Source organism: Rhinatrema bivittatum, chromosome 2 (genome assembly GCF_901001135.1).
Source record: "Rhinatrema bivittatum chromosome 2, aRhiBiv1.1, whole genome shotgun sequence".
Classification (NCBI taxonomy): domain Eukaryota; kingdom Metazoa; phylum Chordata; class Amphibia; order Gymnophiona; family Rhinatrematidae; genus Rhinatrema; species Rhinatrema bivittatum.
Window position 1 is genome coordinate 215,720,682 of NC_042616.1, and position 20,350 is coordinate 215,741,031.

The 20,350-nt window shown below is 47.8% G+C and overlaps 1 protein-coding gene across 11 annotated transcripts in view; it reads right to left on the reverse strand.

The window, feature by feature from the left end:
• Positions 1 to 20,350, reverse strand: part of HNRNPA2B1 (heterogeneous nuclear ribonucleoprotein A2/B1) — a 131,458-nt gene that overhangs the window by 101,348 nt on the left and 9,760 nt on the right. For all 11 annotated transcript variants that reach the window (XM_029589146.1, XM_029589142.1, XM_029589141.1 and 8 more), the window contains exons 2-3: positions 18,697 to 18,807; positions 12,286 to 12,432 (exon numbers count right to left, since the gene is read on the reverse strand). In XM_029589146.1, the coding sequence (XP_029445006.1) occupies positions 12,286 to 12,432; positions 18,697 to 18,807 (258 nt within the window). The remainder of the gene's footprint in view (positions 1 to 12,285; positions 12,433 to 18,696; positions 18,808 to 20,350) is intronic.

Genomic DNA, 20,350 nt, shown 5'->3' on the forward strand with positions numbered 1-20,350 from the left:
GCTCCAGGAAGTCCTCTGGAAGCGGATAAAAGTTTTTCCATCGCCTGGCCGACCCAGAGGGAGGCTTCGGGAGTATCCCATTACCTGGCCAGGAGCTGTAGGAAGGTGGCTAGGGTGGGAAAGGCCCGGGACGAGGGGCGCAGGCCAGCCAGAACTGGATCCCCTTTCTTGCTAGAAGAGGAGACGACTGGCGCGGGGGGTCCTGGGGAGGCTCTAGGTCCAGCTCCTGCAGGATGAGGGTTTAGGTCCTCTAGCTCCTCCTTTTGAAAGATGCGAAGGACCCGCGGATCATCCCCAAGTGAAGACGGTGGATCTCCCCCGAATCCGGGAGAGGGGCTGCCCCTCCCCCCAAGGGGAGGGCAAAATGTACCCGGGGTACCCCCCCAAAGTGCCCTGGGCCCCCATGGGTGTCTCCGATAGCCGGGTAGCCTTGGCTGGTGGCTCGAACCCGGAAACCCTAGGATTCTCCAGGCGCTGCAGGTAAGCATTGTGCATAAACACAATGAACTCCGCCGAGAACGCCGGGGGAGGGGGAGAAGAATGGGATGTCAAAGAAATCCTCCCCTGCATCTCCTGATGGCTGCTGCACATTGTCCCCTGCTTCCAAAATGGGCGCCGCTGAAAGCGGGGACGGCTCCTGTAGTCCGTGGCATGCTGGAGCGCGTGAAAAAGCTTTATCCCGCAGCAGGGAGGTGTCCTCCCCACCAGGGAGGCACCTTTCACAAAGACCCTCGTGTGACCCCCACGACTCCGGGCCACCGCACGCCGAGCAGCAGGACCACGGCATACGGGTGTGTGTGCGTGAGTGAGAGAGATGTACCCTTATCCCCGGTGACAGCAGAGGAATGTGCCTCTCTGCTGAGGTGGCCCCGGGGAATGCGCGTCTCGGGGCCGTGGGGGTAGGGGCTGGCACCACCAGCATCCACCGCCCTAACACCAAAGAGGCTAGAACAAACCAATTACCACACCTGAAATAATGAAGGCCATCACATCTAGTACGGCAGGGAAATCACCAGGCCTGGATGGATTTTCCTATGATTTATTACAAACTTCTTAAGGACCAATTGGTCACACCCTTAAGCTCCTTCTATAGGAATGCTTTGGAAATTGGTCAATTCCCCAGAGATTTTAATACAGCTTACTTAACCGTTTTGGCAAAACCGGGCAAAGAACCTGTAGGAGGAAACAGGAACAAAAACAGAAGAGCCCGAAGGAGCCACTTACCCCACCGAAGGAGGGATGGGGCCCACACAGCACTGCTTGCAAGAGATAAGAAAACTCCCACAAAGAGCTTCTAACTTTCTTAAAAAAAAAATTTTTTTATTTTTTTTTTAAACCAAACTTGATCCAACCTTGAGAACAGAAGCAGAAAAAAATAGAACTGTGGAGTAAAGTCCACCAAACAGGGGAAGCACACGGTTCCCCTACTCCTATCTCTGCTGGAAGCTTTGGAAATGGGAGCTCATGAAAAAACATATCTTCCTCTTGTTGGCCCCCTTGCCCGTCTTCAGAGTACAATGTCTCGTAAAAGGACCGAAGTGTCACAAATGTCTGTATGCCGTATTGCCCAAGTACCCCTTTTTTTTTTAGTTTTTCAATATACGTTTTCCCTAGACGTACCCGGACTGCATTCGCCATTAGTTTGCCCGCTTTATTAGCATACTGAAAAAAAGAGAGTGTTCGGTATAATGTAAATATTTGATAGTTTGTTGATGGAAGTAGCATTTAATGAGCTAAGTTTCCCTAAATTTTTTGCGTCGATCCGTAGCGGGGTTTAACAAGTCCGCTTTAGCTAATTGCAATTTCGTTTCAAGTTCAATAATTTGAGGTTAGTCGTTTATTTCTGTCTTAACATAGATATGATTTTCCCCCCTAAGGGCTGCCTTGCTAGTTTCCCAAAAAAGGTTAGGATCGTCCAAGTGTTGTGAATTGGCCTCAACATATTGCATCCATTTGAGTTTTAAGTAGTGTTTGAATTCCCTGTCAGATCTCAAATATGAAGGAAATTTCCACCATTTAGGGATATTATTTGGATCTTGCAATTTAAGGTCGATCCATATGAGAGCATAGTCAGACTCCCAGACCGCCCACCGTTTCCGATATTACATAAGGGAGCATATTTTGGGACCCCAAGATATAATCTATGCATGAAAATGAGTTATGCACCTTGGAAAAATATGTATAGTCCCTCTCTTCAGGGTGTAGCATTTGCCAAAAATCCAGTAGTTGAAGATTTTCACACAGACTCGGAATGCCTTGTTTTTGTGAAGACATACCCTGTTTAGTTGTTGGCGACGAGCGATCTAATGAGGGGTCTAGAACACAATTGAAATCCCCAGTCAGAATGAGTCAGCCTTTTCTATGAACAGTAAGGAGATTGGCAATTTGTCTAAAGAAAGACTGGTTGAATACATTGGGACCATAGATATTACATAACTTTGGCAGAGACAATGTTTTCTTATTACAATATATCTACCATTGGGATCTTTAATATCCTGTGTAATATGAAAAGTAAGATCTGTGTGCACAAGTATGACTACACCAGCTTTCTTCCCAAGTGCTTGAGCAAAGTGGCCTTCTCCCACCCAGTCCCTTTGAAGTTTTCGGCTTTCGGTCTCTGAAAGATGGGTTTCCAGTATGCAAGTTATATCAGTTTTTGCCCTTTTAACTGTCTGCAAAATCTGTTCGTTTTACTGGATTACCCAGCCCATTTACATTACGGCTAGCTACCCGTAGCTTAGACAGTCCTCACTGTATTTTTGCGGGCCTTATCTGGTAATTGTTTGTTTGGGCATGGGTCCCCCAACCTGAACCCATACTCCTGCTATTGTGTGTATGTGTGAGTAATCAACTCTGTGGAAGTGGCACATACTTGAAATAGGCAAATTTTGTACTCTTGTAATCGTAATAAGGGAGCGCTGCCATCTTGCTACTAACCCTTTTCCTGTTATTCCCTCCCTCCCACCTCCTCTCTTCCCCCCCTCCCGCAAATCCTCTATTAGATTCCATCTCCCCTAAAGTATACTCTTGAAACTGGGGTCCCAGAAAACCTCTGGCACCACTGGGGGTTCGCTAATTAATGTGGGTTGGCCCCACCTGCTCAACCCTTTTGGTTTGGGAAATAGTTTAGTTCAAAAGCCCTGAACCTAATGGGCCAAAATCAAATATGTTCTGTCAGACTAACCATAACAACATTTAATGCTCTGGTCAATGGCGTTTGACCCATAATTTCTAACTAGTGAGGTTTAAATGCAACATTCACAAAAAACTTACTGAACTCCACAAAGCCTTGAGGAGTTCCAAGTACTCCTCCGGGAGGGGGTAGAGCTAGTCCATGGCCCTGCCTACCCTCAGGGCCGCTTCAGTAGTCTCCCACTCTCCGGACAATAATTGGAGGAGCATGGGGTGGAAAGGGAACATCTTCACTGGCGGGCGGAGACCCGTGAGAACAGGATCCCCCTTCTTAGATGTAGCACTGCGCGCTGGAGACTCCTGGGGAGGCTCGATATCCAATTCACCCAGGACATGCGAAATGAGGTGTTCCAGCTCGTCCCTCTGAAAAAGTCGTAGGACCCGGGGATCGTCCCCTTCCACCTGAGACAGGGGAGTAGGCTGTGAAGCCACCCTATCTCGAGAGCAGTATTTGGCAAGGTCCCACCTAGAGGAAATCCTGATCCCTGGGGGATCCCCGCTGCACCCAGGGATTCATCTAACTGGAGTACCTTCGGTGGAGGAGGGATGAGAGCAGGATCTGGATGCTGCTGGCTCAGCCGAGCCAGATATGCATTAACAATATAAATTCAGTCGAAAATGGCCCATAAGGAGGAGGATCCCCGCCGCGGTGGGTCTGCATACGGCAGGACAGCTAGGGTAAGAACCGGAGGAGAGGGAGCCTTGCTTTGGTCAAACTCATCGCTGAACTGCGTGGGACGACTGAGAAAACAAAATGGCTGCTGTTCCCGCGGATGGGAACGGGGCCGAACCCGGACCAAAGTCAGTCCGAGAGCCGGGAACCTGACTTTCCACATCCGGAGCATTGTGCTGATCATGGCATTGAGGTCAGTGAAAGATGTAAAAAAAAAAAAAAGATAAACCTCCGGAGGATGCCGGCAGCAGAGCAGTAATAAATCAACGCTGCTTCTAACCTTCGCGACCCAACCGCGCAGGAGCGAACCTGACTGAAGTTAGTATTTATTTAAATCAGAGGGATTATTAAGCTGCTCGAGGAAAATGGCATATCAGGGCAGCTGGTCACTAGTATGGGGGGAAAGCTGGAACACCAGCTGCTGCAATTTGCACATCCTGTCCTTTGTAATGAACACCCTGCCCAGGAAGGTGTCGAAGCGGGCTCACAAATATTCCAGGGATTGAGAAGGAGTCAGATGAGACTTCGCCTTGTTGATGACCCGAGGGACTGCAGGCAATGGGTCACCCTGTGCACTGCCTGCATGCAGTCCTCCGACTTAGCTCGAATCAGCCAATCGTTGAGGTACGGGTGAACCATCAACCCTTCCTGCCTGAGGGCCACTGCCATCACCTTGGTAAAAAGGTATGCGGAGCCATCGTCAGGCCAAATGGAAGCGCTCTGAACTGAAAATGTCGACCCATAATCTTGAAATGTAAGAAATTCCGGTGATCGCTGCGAATTGGGATGTGTAGATATGCCTCGGTGAGATCTAAGGAAGCGAGGAATTCTCCCTTCCAGGCCACCGCAATGACAGTGCAGAGTCTCCATCCGAAAGCGGGGGACCTTCAGGCTGAGATTCACTTTCTGCAGGTCCAGAATGGGACGAAAAGTACCCTCTTTCTTGGGAGCCACGAAATAAATGGAATACCGCCCCGGTCCCTGCTCATCTGGTGGAACGGGGACAATGGCCTTCAGGTCCAGCAATCTTTGTAGGGTGCCTTCCACTGCAGCCCGCTTGCTGAGGGAAATGCAGCGTGATTCCAGGAAGGCCTCCCTGAGAGGCTGAGAAAATTCTAAGGTGAACAGTCCTTTACCACATCCAGCACTTGGCAGTGATCTTGGCCCACTTCTCGTAAAAATGAGACAACCTGCCCTGATCGTCCTGCATGAGGGGTGAGCAGGCCTGATTTTATTAGCAGGTTTACTGGCTCCAGCCCCCTGCCCGAAGCATCCTCTTGCAGGCCGGCCAGCACCGTGAAAGGACTGTGGATGAGAAGTGGACTGATTGGCACTGGGGGGGGGGGGGGGGGGGCAGGCACTCCTCCCTGCCCTTTTCGGGAATCCCAAAACAGAATCTGGGGAGCGATGAACTTCTTAAAAGGCTTCCTGTCTTCCGGCAACTTATTGCCCCTTGGATTCTCCCAGAGATTTCATCAGCTGGTCCAAGTCCTTGCCAAAGAGTAACTTTTCCCTGAAAGGGAAGATTTACACAATTGCGACTTAGAGGAAGCATCCGCTGCCCAGTTGCGGAGCCATAGAAACTGCCGAGCTGCTACCGATGAAACCATGGTCCAGGCTGCAGTATGCACCAGATCATATAAGGCATTCACCATATAGGCGACTGCCGCCTCCAGGCAGAAGTGACAGCAGAAAAGGACCAAATAGTCAATCCAGCAAGCTTATGGTAATATCTGCCATGCTGTGCAGGTTATCCCTCATTCTTACCAGTTTCCCCCAAACTGTAAAGGCCAGGCCCTCTGTTATTGTCTGAACCCAATTTCCTGTTTCACTCTGCTTCAACAGCAGAGGGTATGTTAACCAATAAGCCTGATACTACTCTTAAACTGATTCAAAAGTAACTTCCACTAAAAAAAAACTGCTGAGGAAAAAAAAAAAAAAAAAAAGGCACTTAAACTGTGCCGAACTTTAAAGATTTTTAAGTTCACCTGCCCATGAGATGTGAGGCTCCGTGGGGGGAAAAAAAAAAAAAGATTTAGGGGACCCCCATGTTGATGCATGGTATATTGCATGAGTGAGCTTTCTGAACGAGGCTCAGTCAAAATTCTAGAAACTTTAACTTAAGTTTCCCGTGCCAGGTTCCATCTGATGTCACCCCCATGTGTGAGGATTGCCATCCTGCTTGTCCTCAGAGAACCTTAGTCAGTGTACTTCCCTACCAAGTAAACAAATCTTGAACAGTTTTTGCAATCCCTGTTTGGGACACCCAACAGAAGGAAGAAGTGAATGTCTAACTATTTGCATATTATCTGCAGGAAAAGGAAAATTAATTCTTACCTGTTAATTTTCGTTCCTGTAGTACCACGGATCAGTCCAGACTGTGGGTTGAGCCTCCTTTCCAGCAGGTGGAGACAGACTAAAACTTGAAGGATGCCCTATATCAGGACAGAGCCTATCCTCTAACCCTTCAGTATAACGTATGTCAAAGCAGAAAACAAGACGACCAAAGTAGGATCAAGCAAGTAACCATAAAGCTCAAATGGAGCAACTGTAGAAAAATGTAAGGAACATGGCCTAACTACCCGCTCTTGCATATTCTTGGCATGAGAACAACCAAGGCTTCCTGTGGTTTTGCTCAGTATTTTTGTACAAAAATGAGACTCTGCAGAATTGCAAGAAAAAAAACCAGCTTCGAGAGGACAGAAAAAGACAAACAGGGAAGGGCGTCTGGACTGATCCATGGTACTACAGGAACGAAAATTAACAGGTAAGAACTAATTTTCCTTTCCCTGTACGTACCCGGATCAGTCCAGACTGTGGGATGTACCAAAGCTTCCCTAAAACGGGTGGGATCAAGACAGTCCCACTCGAAGCACTGGTAGCCCAAAAGAACCGAAGCAGAGCTTATACATCTAGGCAATAGTGTCGAGCAAAAAAGAGATAAGGACGCCCAAGTATGAACTGTGCAAATCGTCCACTGAGAGAACAAAAGAATGTTCGTCCAAGAAGGAGCTCAAGAACGCAAAGAATGAGTGAAGACCCTCGGGGAACCAGGCCATGACAAAGAACAACCGAGAGATCACTTCCTGCAACCAGCGCGCTATAGTGGACTCAGAGGCCGGCTTACCCAGATTGGACCCACTCCAGGGAACAGGAAGATTGACAGATGCATGAAGCCATTGGGGACCAGGAAATAGAGCAAGAGAATTCGTATGGAAGCGAGGTAACGAAGACCCGTATGGCATCAAGAGAATGGAGACAGTCACCAGACGCAGGAGAAAGCGGGGAGCTCCGCCGACCGAAGGACAAAAATTAGACGAAACTTCACGAAAAAAAGGAAGAACCCGAACGAGGGCTACCCTGAAGTCAGGAGAGGGGAAAAAAAAAAAAAAAAAAAAATTCGCAGAAAGGGGATCCTGCCAGGACAGCGCTTGGATCTGACGAGAGGAGAGAAGACCAGAAGACACTCTTATGCATAAGGGCCTGCAGGGTGACACCACGGAGAGGGTTGAACGGAGCCGTACAGAGGGGTCCGCACCACAGAGTGAAACGTTTACGGACAAGTGGGCGAGAAGGTGGATGTAGATGCCTGACACCCCTGAAAGTCCAAGTCGCACACGGGTGGCCGCTCAGGGACGACCTGCCACTCGACCCAGGAGAAAGCCGAGGGGGTAGACTGGTATGCGCCGAGAACGAAGGAAGGATCCTCAGAGAAAACTAAGGAGATTGGTGCGGAGTACGCCGAAAAACCCGATTTTGCACAAACAAACCCAAGCACGTTCCAGATGCGCACGTTCTCCAGGGAGTCTACCGTTTCCGGGCCCGAAAGAAGGCGAATACTGCCTACTCCGAAAAACATCGCCGTTCAAAAAGGCAGGGCGCTAGACAAGCGTGAACGGCCTAGTCAAAAAAAATACAGGGCCCTGACTAAGGAGCCGAGGAAGATGGCGTGGCCGCAGGGGTCAGACTGTCGCTAGGTTGAGAAAAACTGTGAGCCAAGGCCTGAAATGGCCCCTCGGGCGCTACTAGAACCATGGGACACCGGTGGAGAACTATCCGTCTAAGAACTATCCCGACCAGAGACCACAGGGGAGGGGGGGGGGGGGGGGGGGGGGGGGGGGGGAAGATAGGAAAAAAAAAAAAAGACGTTCCGCCGGCCGAGGGAGAGCCAAGGCAACTACGCCCGCCAAGCCGTGGTCCCTCCAGCGGAAGAAGAACCAATCTACCATGGTATTGAGAGGAAAAGTCGCCATGCGGCCCAGGTGGGAGGGGACCACCTGTCAATGAGAAAGCCATGGTGAGCCAAAGAGTTCCCACTCCCCGGGATCTAGCGACTGACGACGGAGAAAGCAACCTAAACATTCCCCTAGCCCGTGGAGTGGGAGGCCGCCGGGCACTGTAGGTGTCGCTTTGCCCAGGCGAAAAGAAGGCTGGTGTCCAGGGCCACCCACGGACTGCGAGCACTACCTGGGTGATGGAAGCAAGCCACGGTGGTGGAGTTGTCGGGCAAGACCCATAGCGCCTTGCCGCGTATGAGAGGAAGAAACTCCAGAAGAGCTAGGAACTTCGCCCAAGACTCCGTAATGTGCCAGCGAGACAGACACGCTGGCCAGGTCCCCTGGGCATTCTAGGAGAGGCCGACCACTCCTCAGCCTGAAAGACTAGCATCCGTGGGCACTATCGTCCACTGGGGAACTTGGAGAGGTAGGCCCGGTAGCAAAGAAAAAGAAGGGGGAATCCACCCCTGCGAGACGGCAACAGTAGAGCCCAAGCACGGGAGAACTGTGTGAGACTGTTCTGCCAGTGGCTGCCAACGGGACAGCAAAGTTATCTAGAATAGTCGTATTGGAGCAAGGGCCAAGGGCGAGGGTAGGAGTCGAGGAGCCAGAGATCTGCAGGCAGACACAAGCAGTCAAAGAAGGGAGCAAGGGCAGACTCAGACTGGCCGAACAACTGGAGGGCCCGCACACAAGGCAAGAAGACCTTGCGTACCCAGGTACTCTAACCGGGAAGGGATGAAGATTGCTCTAAGAGAAATACAGTATCCACCCCAGGGACGCAAAGAAAGCTAGCCCGCGATACACCGACCGCCGACAAAGAACCTCCGCCTTAGCCCTGACGCCTAGATAAGAGTAGACGAGGAGTCCTGCCCGGCGGAGAGCTGCGGCCATCAACACCTAGACATTGGTGAAGATGCAAGATTCCGTTGCGAGATCAAAGGGAGGTGTCCAGAACTCGGAGTCCTGGCGGAGGACGCGAACACGAAGACACTATAGCAGCCACGATGAAACGGAAAATGGAATATGCCACTGAGAGAAACGAGTGGGCAGAGGAATGCCCCGGGGGAGGACAGCACGAGTATGCTCACAGGGTGTGCATGCAGAGAAGCGGGAACTGAGAGCCCGGGGACTCTTGTGAGGTCTAAGAATGAACGAAGAAGAAAAAACAGGATAGTGGCCTGCGGCAAGTACGTTGGCTGGGACCGGGGCCCTCCGTGCCCAGACACAGGAACTTGGCGGGGGTTAGCTATGCCGTATGTCGCAGGGACCGGCCACCAAGAGAAACAGAAAAAAGATCCCGCCAACAACAGAGGAAGGCGAAGACGTGGCCCGTGTCTGAGAACATCGAGGACCCCCCTGGTCTGACCGAAGCCCGACCCAGTCCGCGGAGAAGAGGGAGAAGGCAACTGCCTCAGAAGGGGACCGAGGCAAAGATACTCCGGAGTATGTGCAGGCGTAAGGATTGAGTGCGTGGGCTAACCCTCGCGCAAGAGAAGGCACCCACAAGAATGCTGCAACAAAAAACTGCGATCACGAAAGACAAACCCCCCTGAGGAGACACCGTGCCCACGTGGGGTATACCGACTCTGGCCCCGAAAGCATGGACTAGAGGGTATAAAGGACCAGGATGGTTACAGACGGGCCACCGGCAGCTGATGGCCCCTACTGTACCCTAAGGAATCCAAAGTCTCAAGGTCCTGGACAAGAACAGCTTACCTCTGAATGGCAACGTACCCCACCGGGCGGAGGAGGCCGGAGCGGCCGACCAGTGGCGCAGCTACAGGAGCCGTGTGGCGGACATCTCCGAGGCAATCGCCTCCGGCAAGAGGCGGCGAAGGGTCGAATGCGCAGCCTCTGGCCACAGGAGGTCCCGGGCGCAGAGGAATCTTACCAATGACCCCATAAGAGACCTGCGCACAGCAGGAACTGCAGCAAATAGTGGAACACATCCCCGGCGCTAAAACATCAGAGTGCTCTTCAAAAGAGCCTCGCGAACTGTGGTCAGCAGGTATACCGGGGCTGCTTGAAAACCGGGAAAACCCTCCTGAAACACGACCGCAGAAGGAGTCCACGGAGTGATTATGGGTTTTGTTTTGTTTTTTAAACAAAGCAAGCCACCGAGAGGGGAGCTCATTCAGGGCACGGCCCGACCGGGGAGCCTGCGAAACCACAGGCGCAACTGTTTGGGCGGGGAAGGAAGGAGAAGGCGCTTGACAAAACCAGGATCCCGCCAGGACCGGGGCCAATTCCGTGGACAAGAGGCGGCACCAGGAAGATTAGCGAACGCACCCGAGTTGGCTATAGGATCCAGGAGTACCGGGATCCGTCAGGGGACAGGGAGGGGGCATCTCCGGGACCACCCGCACCCCAAGGGACCCCGAGGGCTCTGCAGCCGGCCGAACTAGCAACGGCACGGAGTAGGGAAATTTTAGTTTACTGATTTAATTATTTTTTTTTTAATTAATTTGTCCCCGGGGGACGACCTTCCACCTCCTCCTGCATGCTCACTAAAGGGAATTTACGCAGGAGGAGGGGAAAAAAAAAAAACACAGAAAAAATGACCCCAAAAATCCCGGGAGGGGAAGGGGAGGCAGCTGCAAAAAAAAAAAAAAAAAATCTGCCCCCCAGCCCCAGGGAGCTCCGAAAACGGAGCCAATAAAAAAAATACAAAATGGCCACCGTTCCCGGGCTGCCCGACCCGAGAACGGCCTGGCCAAGCTCTGGGGACGGGATCCCCGGGCTAAATTTGCCTTCCCTGCCGATGAGGGACCTTCCCCACTTGGCAGCGAGGCATAGAAGGAACCCCCACGGCAAAAACTCGATGGGGGCTGGCAGAAAAGAGGCAGGCTGCCTGCCCGCGGCAAAGATAGTGCCGCTCTGAGGAGAAAAAAGGCTGCAGAGAGAAAAATGATTGACAGCCTGCAGGGCCGGAGAGAGCAGGAGGGAAACCTGTTGCCTCCTGCCTGTCGGCTCAAGGCCTGCTATGACCAGAAAAATTAAAAAATGCTGGTCAACTGCTGCAAATAAGTTAGAGGTAGGTGAGTACCTGCAACTTATTGAAGTTTAAAACTTTTTTTTTCACTGAGCGCAGCAGCGGGTTCAAAAACCCTCTCGGCAGCCGGGGGGGGGGGGGGGAAACGAGACCCCGAGAGCCTCTGTCCCCACACTTGAAGCGTACACGGACTCAGGCTATGCAGCGCAAAAGGGGCAAAGCCCCCCTGAGCCCGGCAAGAACTGGGAGACGGAGCCGTCTCCCACACAGAAAAACAGTCTTTTTTTTTTTTTTTTTTTTTTTTTACACAAGAGAGAACTAATAGAAGTATTTCCTTGAGCCTAAAAAAGAGAAGAAAAGGCTGACTAGCCTACAGCAGAGAACCGAAGGGGAGATGCTACACCTGCTGGAGACAGAAATACTGGAGGGTTCGAGGATAGGCTCTGTCCTGATATAGGGCATCCTTCAAGTTTTAGTCTGTCTCCACCTGCTGGAAAGGAGGCTCAACCCACAGTCTGGACTGATCCGGGTACGTACAGGGAACATTAAGTTTTCTTTCCTCTAAGCATGCTAAAACTCCTGAAAATTGGCTAGCTAGGAACTGACTGTCAGTGTACAAACAGGGCTGAAAAATATTCAAAGATCTATGAAAATTGACATGAGATTTCAGTACATCATGATGCAGCATACAAAGAAATGATTTGAGATACAGCTAAAGAGCACATAGTTCAAAACAGAATTATTTTTGACCCAATAGTTCCTCTTGCTTTCACATTTTTCCAAGGCTGGGATCTAGCATCATGAGACTTACATTTATAACTACCTGGGATTTTCTATCTATTCCCAATTTAGTTTTGTCTAATCATCGTCAGGTCAGTCCTCAAGACATATGCTGTGCACTAACGCACGTTCCAGAATCCTACAATTGTGGTCCTTAAATCCAATCATTAAGTGCTACCCATTGTGTAATGACTAACTCCCTACCCCAGGCCAACCTAAGATGCAGAAGACACAAGTTGAGAATCAAATCCTGGTCCCTCCGCAGCACTAAGCCAGTAGGCCAATTAATGATGTGATAGTCTGATATTGGTTTATATATAAAAATGTTTTAGGTTGTCATTTTCTCCATTGCCTAGAAACATGCTTACCTCTCTAGCTACTGCTCTTTTAGGTTCCACAACTCTCCCATCAATTGAATGAGGTCTTGCAGACATGGCTGCATCAACTTCTGACATGGATGAGAAAGTAACAAAGCCAAATCCTCTTGATCGTTTGCTTGCAGGATCCCTCATTACCTATACAACCAGAAATGTTTTTATATATTCATAAGCTTTCTACTGCTGTAACAATCTATACACCTACACTGCTGATACAGATCAAGAACAGATTCCCATTTACTATGCAGTATTTACAGGGTACATAATTGCAATATTCTGTATTAATTTTTAAATAGTTAAACCTGCCACAATTTTGAGCAAAAGAAATTCCAAGCCCAATATTCTTGTGTTCTGATTTAATCTGAAGATTATATCCTATTGGCTGAAACATTCAACATTATGTATCTCAGACATTCACATAGTAGTTACCAATATTTAGTCTTAGCACTACAGTTCTCTAAATTAAACATAGTAATTGTAGACACTGAACTATTTAGTTAGCAGTTCTGACCTTGAGTTATGTTTTTCCAATGTTTCATAAATTGGGATCAAATTTTTTTTAAGATTAGCATTCTGCTCAGTAGCATATAGCTTTTCCGTACATAGTATTTTAAGATATATGCTCATTTTACAAAATAAGTAAATTATCTGTTGAGCAACATATACCAAGTGCTGAATGCCAACTGAACTTTGATACTTTTCCCATCAAGCTAGACTTGGATTTTTACCTCTTCACAATTCTAGACCCCCCCGCCCCCCCATTTAAAAATGAGTGGGAATAAGAAATGACATCCTAGCAGACTATTTGCATTCTGAGAACATCAAGTGTTACAGAATGCAGAAGAGCTGATGTCAGCAAGCTGTGTAACATTTTTCTTCCTTAGGATAGCATTGGATTCTAAAATTAAAACTAAACCAATTTACTATGCATTAACAAATTACTTACCTGATAATTTATTTTTCCTTAGTGTAGACAGATGGACTCAGGACCTATGGGTTTATGCTCCCCTGCCAGCAGATGGCGACGGAGCAAGCTGTCACAGAATATATATAGCCCTGCAGTGACCCCAGCCTGCCATATTCATTTCAAAAGCAACTGGACAAACTAGCAAAAAAGATGATTAAAAACAGGTAACCAGAACTGTACTCAACAAACCATAAACACTGAAATCACGTAAGATTCTAGGTATACCAAGCTAGACACTGGAGGAACACTTACCAGTAATCCCTTGGGACCCAAAGCCCCAGAGGACCACTATTGACACACATGTGGCAGTCAAGGGCTGGAAGCTGTCCATCTGTCTACACTAAGGAAAACAAAATTATCAGGTAAGTAATTTCTACATTTCCTTGCGTTTAGATAGATGGACTCAGGACCAGTGGGATGTACCAAAGCTACTCTCCCCAAAAGGGTAGGAGGTTGCCCATGGACCAGGCAACACCACACGTACAAAAGCTGCATCATCCCAGGCTTGAACATCCAAATGATAAAACCTGGAGAAAGCGTGTAAGGACCACATTGCAGCTCGGCAAATAAGCAACAGGAGACAGACTAACCTCCACTCATGACCCTGCCTATGCCCTAGTGGAATAAGCCCAGACCTGGGTAGGCAACAGCTTTCCAACATCCACATATGTGGCCATGACTACCTCCTTAATCCAGCGATCTATGGTAGCCTGCGAAGCTGGAGCGCCCTGCTTACTGCCACCATGAAGAACAATCTGTCTTTCAAAAAGGTTCAGAAATCTCCAGATACCGCACAAGTCACTTGACATCCAAGAAGCAATACTCCTCGACATCCCTGAACTTATCAGAGGATAATAAGGAAACTGACTGATTCAAATGAAAATCCAATACTACATTGGGCAAGAAGGAATAGTACACAGCTGTAATGCCCCCGGAGTCACTTGAAGGAACGGCTCCAGCCAAGACCAGGCCTGCAGCTCAGAAATCCAACATGCTGAACATATAGCCACCAGGAACAAAGTCTTCAAGGTCAGGAATTGCAAGGAAAGGCTTCACAGTGGTCAGAACGTAGGGCCCGCCAAAAAATCCAACACCAAGTTAAACGGTCTGGACTGATCCTGGTACGTACAGGGAATCTAAGATGCTTCACTCCCTTCAAAAGGGCAGGCCACATCAGGATGAGACAAGAAAAACATCACTCACCAAGCCTCAAACAGGCAAGAGCTGAAACCTGCACCTACAAGGAATTAAGGGCCAAATCTTTATGCAATCCAAACTGCAAAAAAAAAAAAAAAAAAAAAAAAAAAAAAAATCCAGAATGAAAGGGATTTTAACTGAACAAGGAAGAACACCCTGCTGCTCACATCAGTTCTCAAAAACTCTAACCCGCCTATAAGCCAAGGAAGTGGAGAACTTGTGAGCGCAGAGTAAGGTGGCAATCACTGCAGAGAAATAACCACGCTTTAACAAGTGAACCCTCTCAAGGGCCAAACTGTAAGACAAAATAGACTGATCCTTGTGAAGAACCAGTCCCTGCTACTACACGTCCATGTCTGGCAGAAGACGAAGGGGGGCTTCACGAAGAGTCGTCGCAAATCTGCATACCACAGATACTTGGATCAGTCCAGCGCCACCAGGAGTATTAGTCCCCTGTAGCCTTCAATCTTGTGAATTATCTTGCTCAGCAAGGGCCACTGAGGAAAGGCAAAAAGCAATGTCATCCGGCCAGAACTGTACAAGAGTGTCTATTCCCAGGGACCATGGATCTCTCCTGCAATCGTAGAAGAGGAACTTTCGCATTTCGAGAAGTCACCAGCAGGTCTAGGAATGGAAGGCACCTATGATCCACAATCAGCTGAAACACCTCGGCTGACGACATCCACTCTCCTGGGCCCATGTTCTCCCTGCTGGGAAAGTCCTCTCTTACATGGTCTTTTCCTGCAATGTGAGAGGCAGAGATCATCTGCAGATGACTTACTGCCCATTCCATAAGCTGGTCTATTTCCTGCGACACTTGCTGGCTCTTGGTTCCTCCCTGGCGATTGATATAGGCCACAGTAACATTGTCCAACATCATGCGAACCGCTTGATCCCGCAGCCTGTGGCTGAACTGTAAACATGCCAGCTATACCACACAGGCCTCCAGGAGATTGATGGACTCTTCAGCATTTCAGCGCCCTTAGGCCATTAACTCAAGAACATGAGCTCCCCAATCATGCAGGCTTGTATCTGTTGTGAGTACCAACCAGGTTGGAGAGGACAAGGAAACTCCCTCTCTCAGATGATCCTTCTGCAACCACCACTGTAAATGGGAGCAGATTTCCATCGGCAAGTGAAGCCGAACCACAGTCTTGAGAACGCAGGTTCCAATGAGATAGGAGCGGGCCGAAGAGGACACACATGCACCCTTGCCCATGGCACCACTTCCAGGGTTGCCACCATCAAGCTGAGCACCTGTAGGTAGGACCATATCGTCAGGCATATGGTGTTCATCAACTGACGCCCTTGAGACATCAATTTCTGGACTTCTGGTAGGAACACACTGTCCTGTCCCATGTCAAACCAGACCCCAGATACTCCAACGACTGGGATGGCTGATTGCTCCTGGTCAGGTTCACAATCCAACCCAGCTCCTACAATAAGATCACCTTGTCTATCACCAGGTGGCTCTCTTCTTGAGACCTGGCTCCAATCAGCCAGTTGTCCAAATATGGGTGTACCAGGATTCCTTCTTTTCGCAAGGCCACTGCTAGCACCACAACCTTGAAAAAAGTGTTCTGGGAATTGTGGCTAGACCAAAAGTCAGCGCCCGAAACTGATAATTGTACTCCAACACTGCAAAGCGTAGAAAGTGTTTTGTGTTCCAATCAGATGGGAATATGAAGGTAAGCCTCTGACAGATCTAAGGAGTTCAGAAATTCCCAACTGCACCGCCATCACCACAGATAAGGTTTCCATGTGAGTCACTTTCAAGTGACTGTTGACACTCTTGAGATCCAGAATGGGATGAAAGGAGACCCTCCTTCTTGGGCACAACAAAATAAATGGCACATCACCTCATACTTGAGACGAGGGCACCAGAACCACAGCCCTCAGTCTGAGGAGCCTTTGAAGCATGAACTCCACTGCCTGTTTCTTCTGCAGAGTGGCAAGGGGACATCAAGAACACATCCCAAGGAATACGGCAAAATTCCAGCACATACTCTTCTCATATCACCTCCAGGACCCACTGGTCCAACGTGATCTCGATCCACCTCAGATAAAGAGAGGGACATCCTCCTATTTCCTGTTCCAGAAGGTGGGTCGGCAAAAAACTTCATTGGGAGGCTCTGGAAGGTCCACCAGTTTCCGCTCCTCTCCTAGAGACTGTCAGGGACAAAAGGACTGAGACCTTCCGAAATGCCAAGTCTGTTGAAAGGTCATCCTTCTATAGGGACGAAGGACACCTGGAACCCCAGAGAAGACCCCTCATACCAAAGAGGTGCTGTAACTGCTTCGCATCCTCCAGCAACCGAGGCACCAGACTCAACCCACTTACTGGCTAGTTTCTCTAACTCGCTCCCAAACAAGAGTTAGCCTTTAAAGGGCATCGTGGTAAGATTGGCTTTGGGAGCTGTGTCAGTCTACCTATTTCACAACCAGAGTGGACGCCACTGAAGCCACTCTTCTGGCCAAGGTCCAGACCAAAAAAAAAAAAAAAAATCAAAAATCACAGCCTGTGTCTAAGGTGGTGGCAGCAGGTTCTATAACTGCTCTGAAATTCTCTCCATACTCAAGAGAGGAGTATGGAGGGAATGAGAGAGAAGCAGACAAGATATCACCACTAGGGCACAACAGTAGGCAATCTGTAAATTTATCGCCACCGCCTCAAAAGGCTTAAGAATAGGATTGAGGCTATCATGTACATCCTTTAAGGCCGCGTCTCACTCTCTGGGAGAGTCATCCGCTTAGAGACAGCACATCCAGCGCATCCACTTTGGGAAAACGCAAAAACGCTCTCAGCCAGATCCAGGGAGGTACAGGCTTTCCAACATCCAACACCTTTAATATTTGCCTCTTGGGGTGTCCCATTCCAGATCAACCAATTCCTGAAAAGCATCCATCACAGGGGGAAAAAAAACCCAAAAAAACCAAGAGGCTTTACATAAGGAAACCAAAATGAGTTTCTTCCTAGACTCGGACATAGCATTCGAACCAGGGACAGTCAGCTGTTTTAAGGTCTTTAAGGTGTTTTAATCAGGGCCGGCAGTTCATCGCTATGAAAGAACCGCAACATAGTTAGATACAATTCCAGCCCTGAAGGAATTTCCCCATAATCAGAATGGAAGAGCCCGGTTTAGCAAAATCTGAGGAAGACAACTCTCCCTCAGCATCTGAGCAGCGCTGACACAGGTTAGAAGCCAGGTCAGGCTGAGAAGCCCTAATATATGATAGGCAACACAAATGGGAAGACACTTAGGCTTCTTGCTTATCGGTGCCATTGCGGCAATAAACGTGTCTCACTCAAATCTGAAATGTGCCCAAAAATTAAGCACCTAGATGAAAGCGCAAGGCACATGCATAACTCATGCACCAAGTTAAGTTCGTAAAAAAAAAAAAAAAAAAGCATGGGCAGAGCCAACAGACTGCGCACACCGATGGCCTATAGAGGGCAGCAAACGCATGAAAAATGTCCGCTACGATCTACCACATAGCATGCCCACGGGGGGCCGCTCAACCCACCCGGCTGCCCAGTTCCCCAACCCCAACAGGAGGAGGATCAACCAGTATTGGTGCACTGAGAACAGAGGAAGTCCTGAAACCCCTGGTCTCCCGTTTCAGGTTAAAACTTTTTCTTTTTTTAAAACCTTAACTGAGCTCAGCGCTTACAGGCTTGAGTACAGAGACTGTCTCCGGCTGCAGGCAGAGAGGATATATGTGCTGTCACCATCGTGCTCAGACTCCTGCACCTGCTGCCTTAGCAGCTAAGTCCACATCAAGAAACAGAGCTACCTAAGGCACACTTCTAAGAGACCACAGAAATTGCCTCAGGAATTCTCAACTGGGGGAGGAACCTTTAGGTATCACCGCAGGAGAACGGGGCCCTCTTTTCCTGAATTTAGAATTCAGATTTCTCCTTCCAAAAAGCTCAAAGCAATCCCCATAGAAAGATGCACATCCACCATCTGCTGGAGACTGAGAATACTGGCAGGCTGGGGTCACTACAGGGCTATAAATACTCAGTCTCCATCTGCTGGCAGGGGAGCATAAACCCAATGGCCCTGAGTCCATCTGTCTACACACTAGGAAAAGAGAAATTAACCTCTTATGCAAAGTAAAAATGACTTGCATTTTAAAGCCAAAGCATATACACAGCACTACAGCAGCAATTAGATATCCAAATCTATACAACAAAAAAACAGAGCCCTTTAAGTCATCTACCACGTGTTACTTACCACACAGTCTGTAAGCTTTCCCCATTGTTCATAGTATTTTCTTAAACTTTCTTCTGTTGTTTCAAAGCTTAGACCACCAATGAACAGTTTGCGAAACTGCTCCTTTTCCCGCTAAGGAAAAAAGGTTTACAATAGCATTAACTATTATTGTAACATCTCGATTAGACAGGTACTAAATTCATCACATGAAACCAAAAGCACACAAAATCCAACTGGTCTAATATTATAATGCTATCCCACTGAACACCTAGCAGACATTTAACTGGTAGCTTATCTTTTCAGAAAAAACTTAATTCACAAAATTATCTATAACTTTGCATGTTTGTAAAAGGCCTCCATAAGATGGATGAAACTTTGTTTGTTTCATATTTGTGTTGTGAATATTATAATTGTTTTCAATGTTTAACTTTTATTCTTCTATAATTACTTTAATAGGTACCTTTAATTTGTCAATGCTAATTTGTTTTAAATTATGAATGTGTAAACCACTTAGATCTCATGATATACAGTATAGAAATAAGTTAAAATAAATGGAAAATCATTTCACACTTTCAACTTGTCGACAGAGGCAAGAGATGGAGAAATTCTTATTACTTTTCTTCCCATAAATCCTACTACACCAGTCCAGATAGGTGGGTAATGATCCCAGATCAGGAGACAAGAGCATAGCTTTCTCTGATATCACTATACATCCACACAAAACACACATAGGTGGTGCACTCTCAGTTTCCATCAGTTTAATAACGTGGAGATAACTGACTAAAGTTAACAGGATAAGGAAATTGAGGGTCAGCCAGCAACAACCATTGCCAAATCAGAATTAAAACTGCTAAGAACAAAAAAGACACACACCACCCTAAAAATGTTTTAAAAATTCAGACCACTCTAGAAACAGAGTCTGAAAACAGGTTACTGTGACTGCCTAGCAAGAAAAGCAGTCTATAAAAGTAATACTGTTATATCCCATGCAATATATATACTGCTGCTGATGCCAAGAACGTATTTTAGAGGAAGGCAAAAGATTTTTTCTTCAAGTTAATACTTGGCTCTTTCATGTGTAGTACCTATAATTTAATCATTATGGCAGTTAGGTTCTTTGAAGGATGTTATCTACGTATGAAAAGTTTGACTGTTTTAGAAGTTACATAGTTTATACAATAGAAGTAAAATATTTGAGAGACTTTGCCTTGTATTAGATTTCACACTAGCTAATCAAGTTTAAAAATGACTGAGGTATGCAAGAATTTTAAGAAAAACTTAAAATGGCAGTTTCAGTGTTCATGTCATGTACTAAGTTACAAAATTGTTAAATTATAAATAAAAACAGGAATATTTAAAACCCTGCTAGGAAGTGTTTCTATGCTTGACAAGCTGCAAGAAATAGAGGTCAATATTCAAAAGGCATTTAGTCCATCACTACCAGGATCAACTGCCCCCCCATCTCTGAATAATCCTTTTCACCACTATGGAAACCCATAGAAAAATGCACAAAGGGACCACAACTGGGATTGTCACCTTGGCATTCTTTCATGCAACCATGAGATCCAGAGGGTCTCCCCACCTGCACACAAAGAACCAAATTCACCAGCGCCCATTCTCCCAGACTGCCTGTGTGTGCTGAAAACACTCCATGGGGCCTTTCAATTTATCTTCC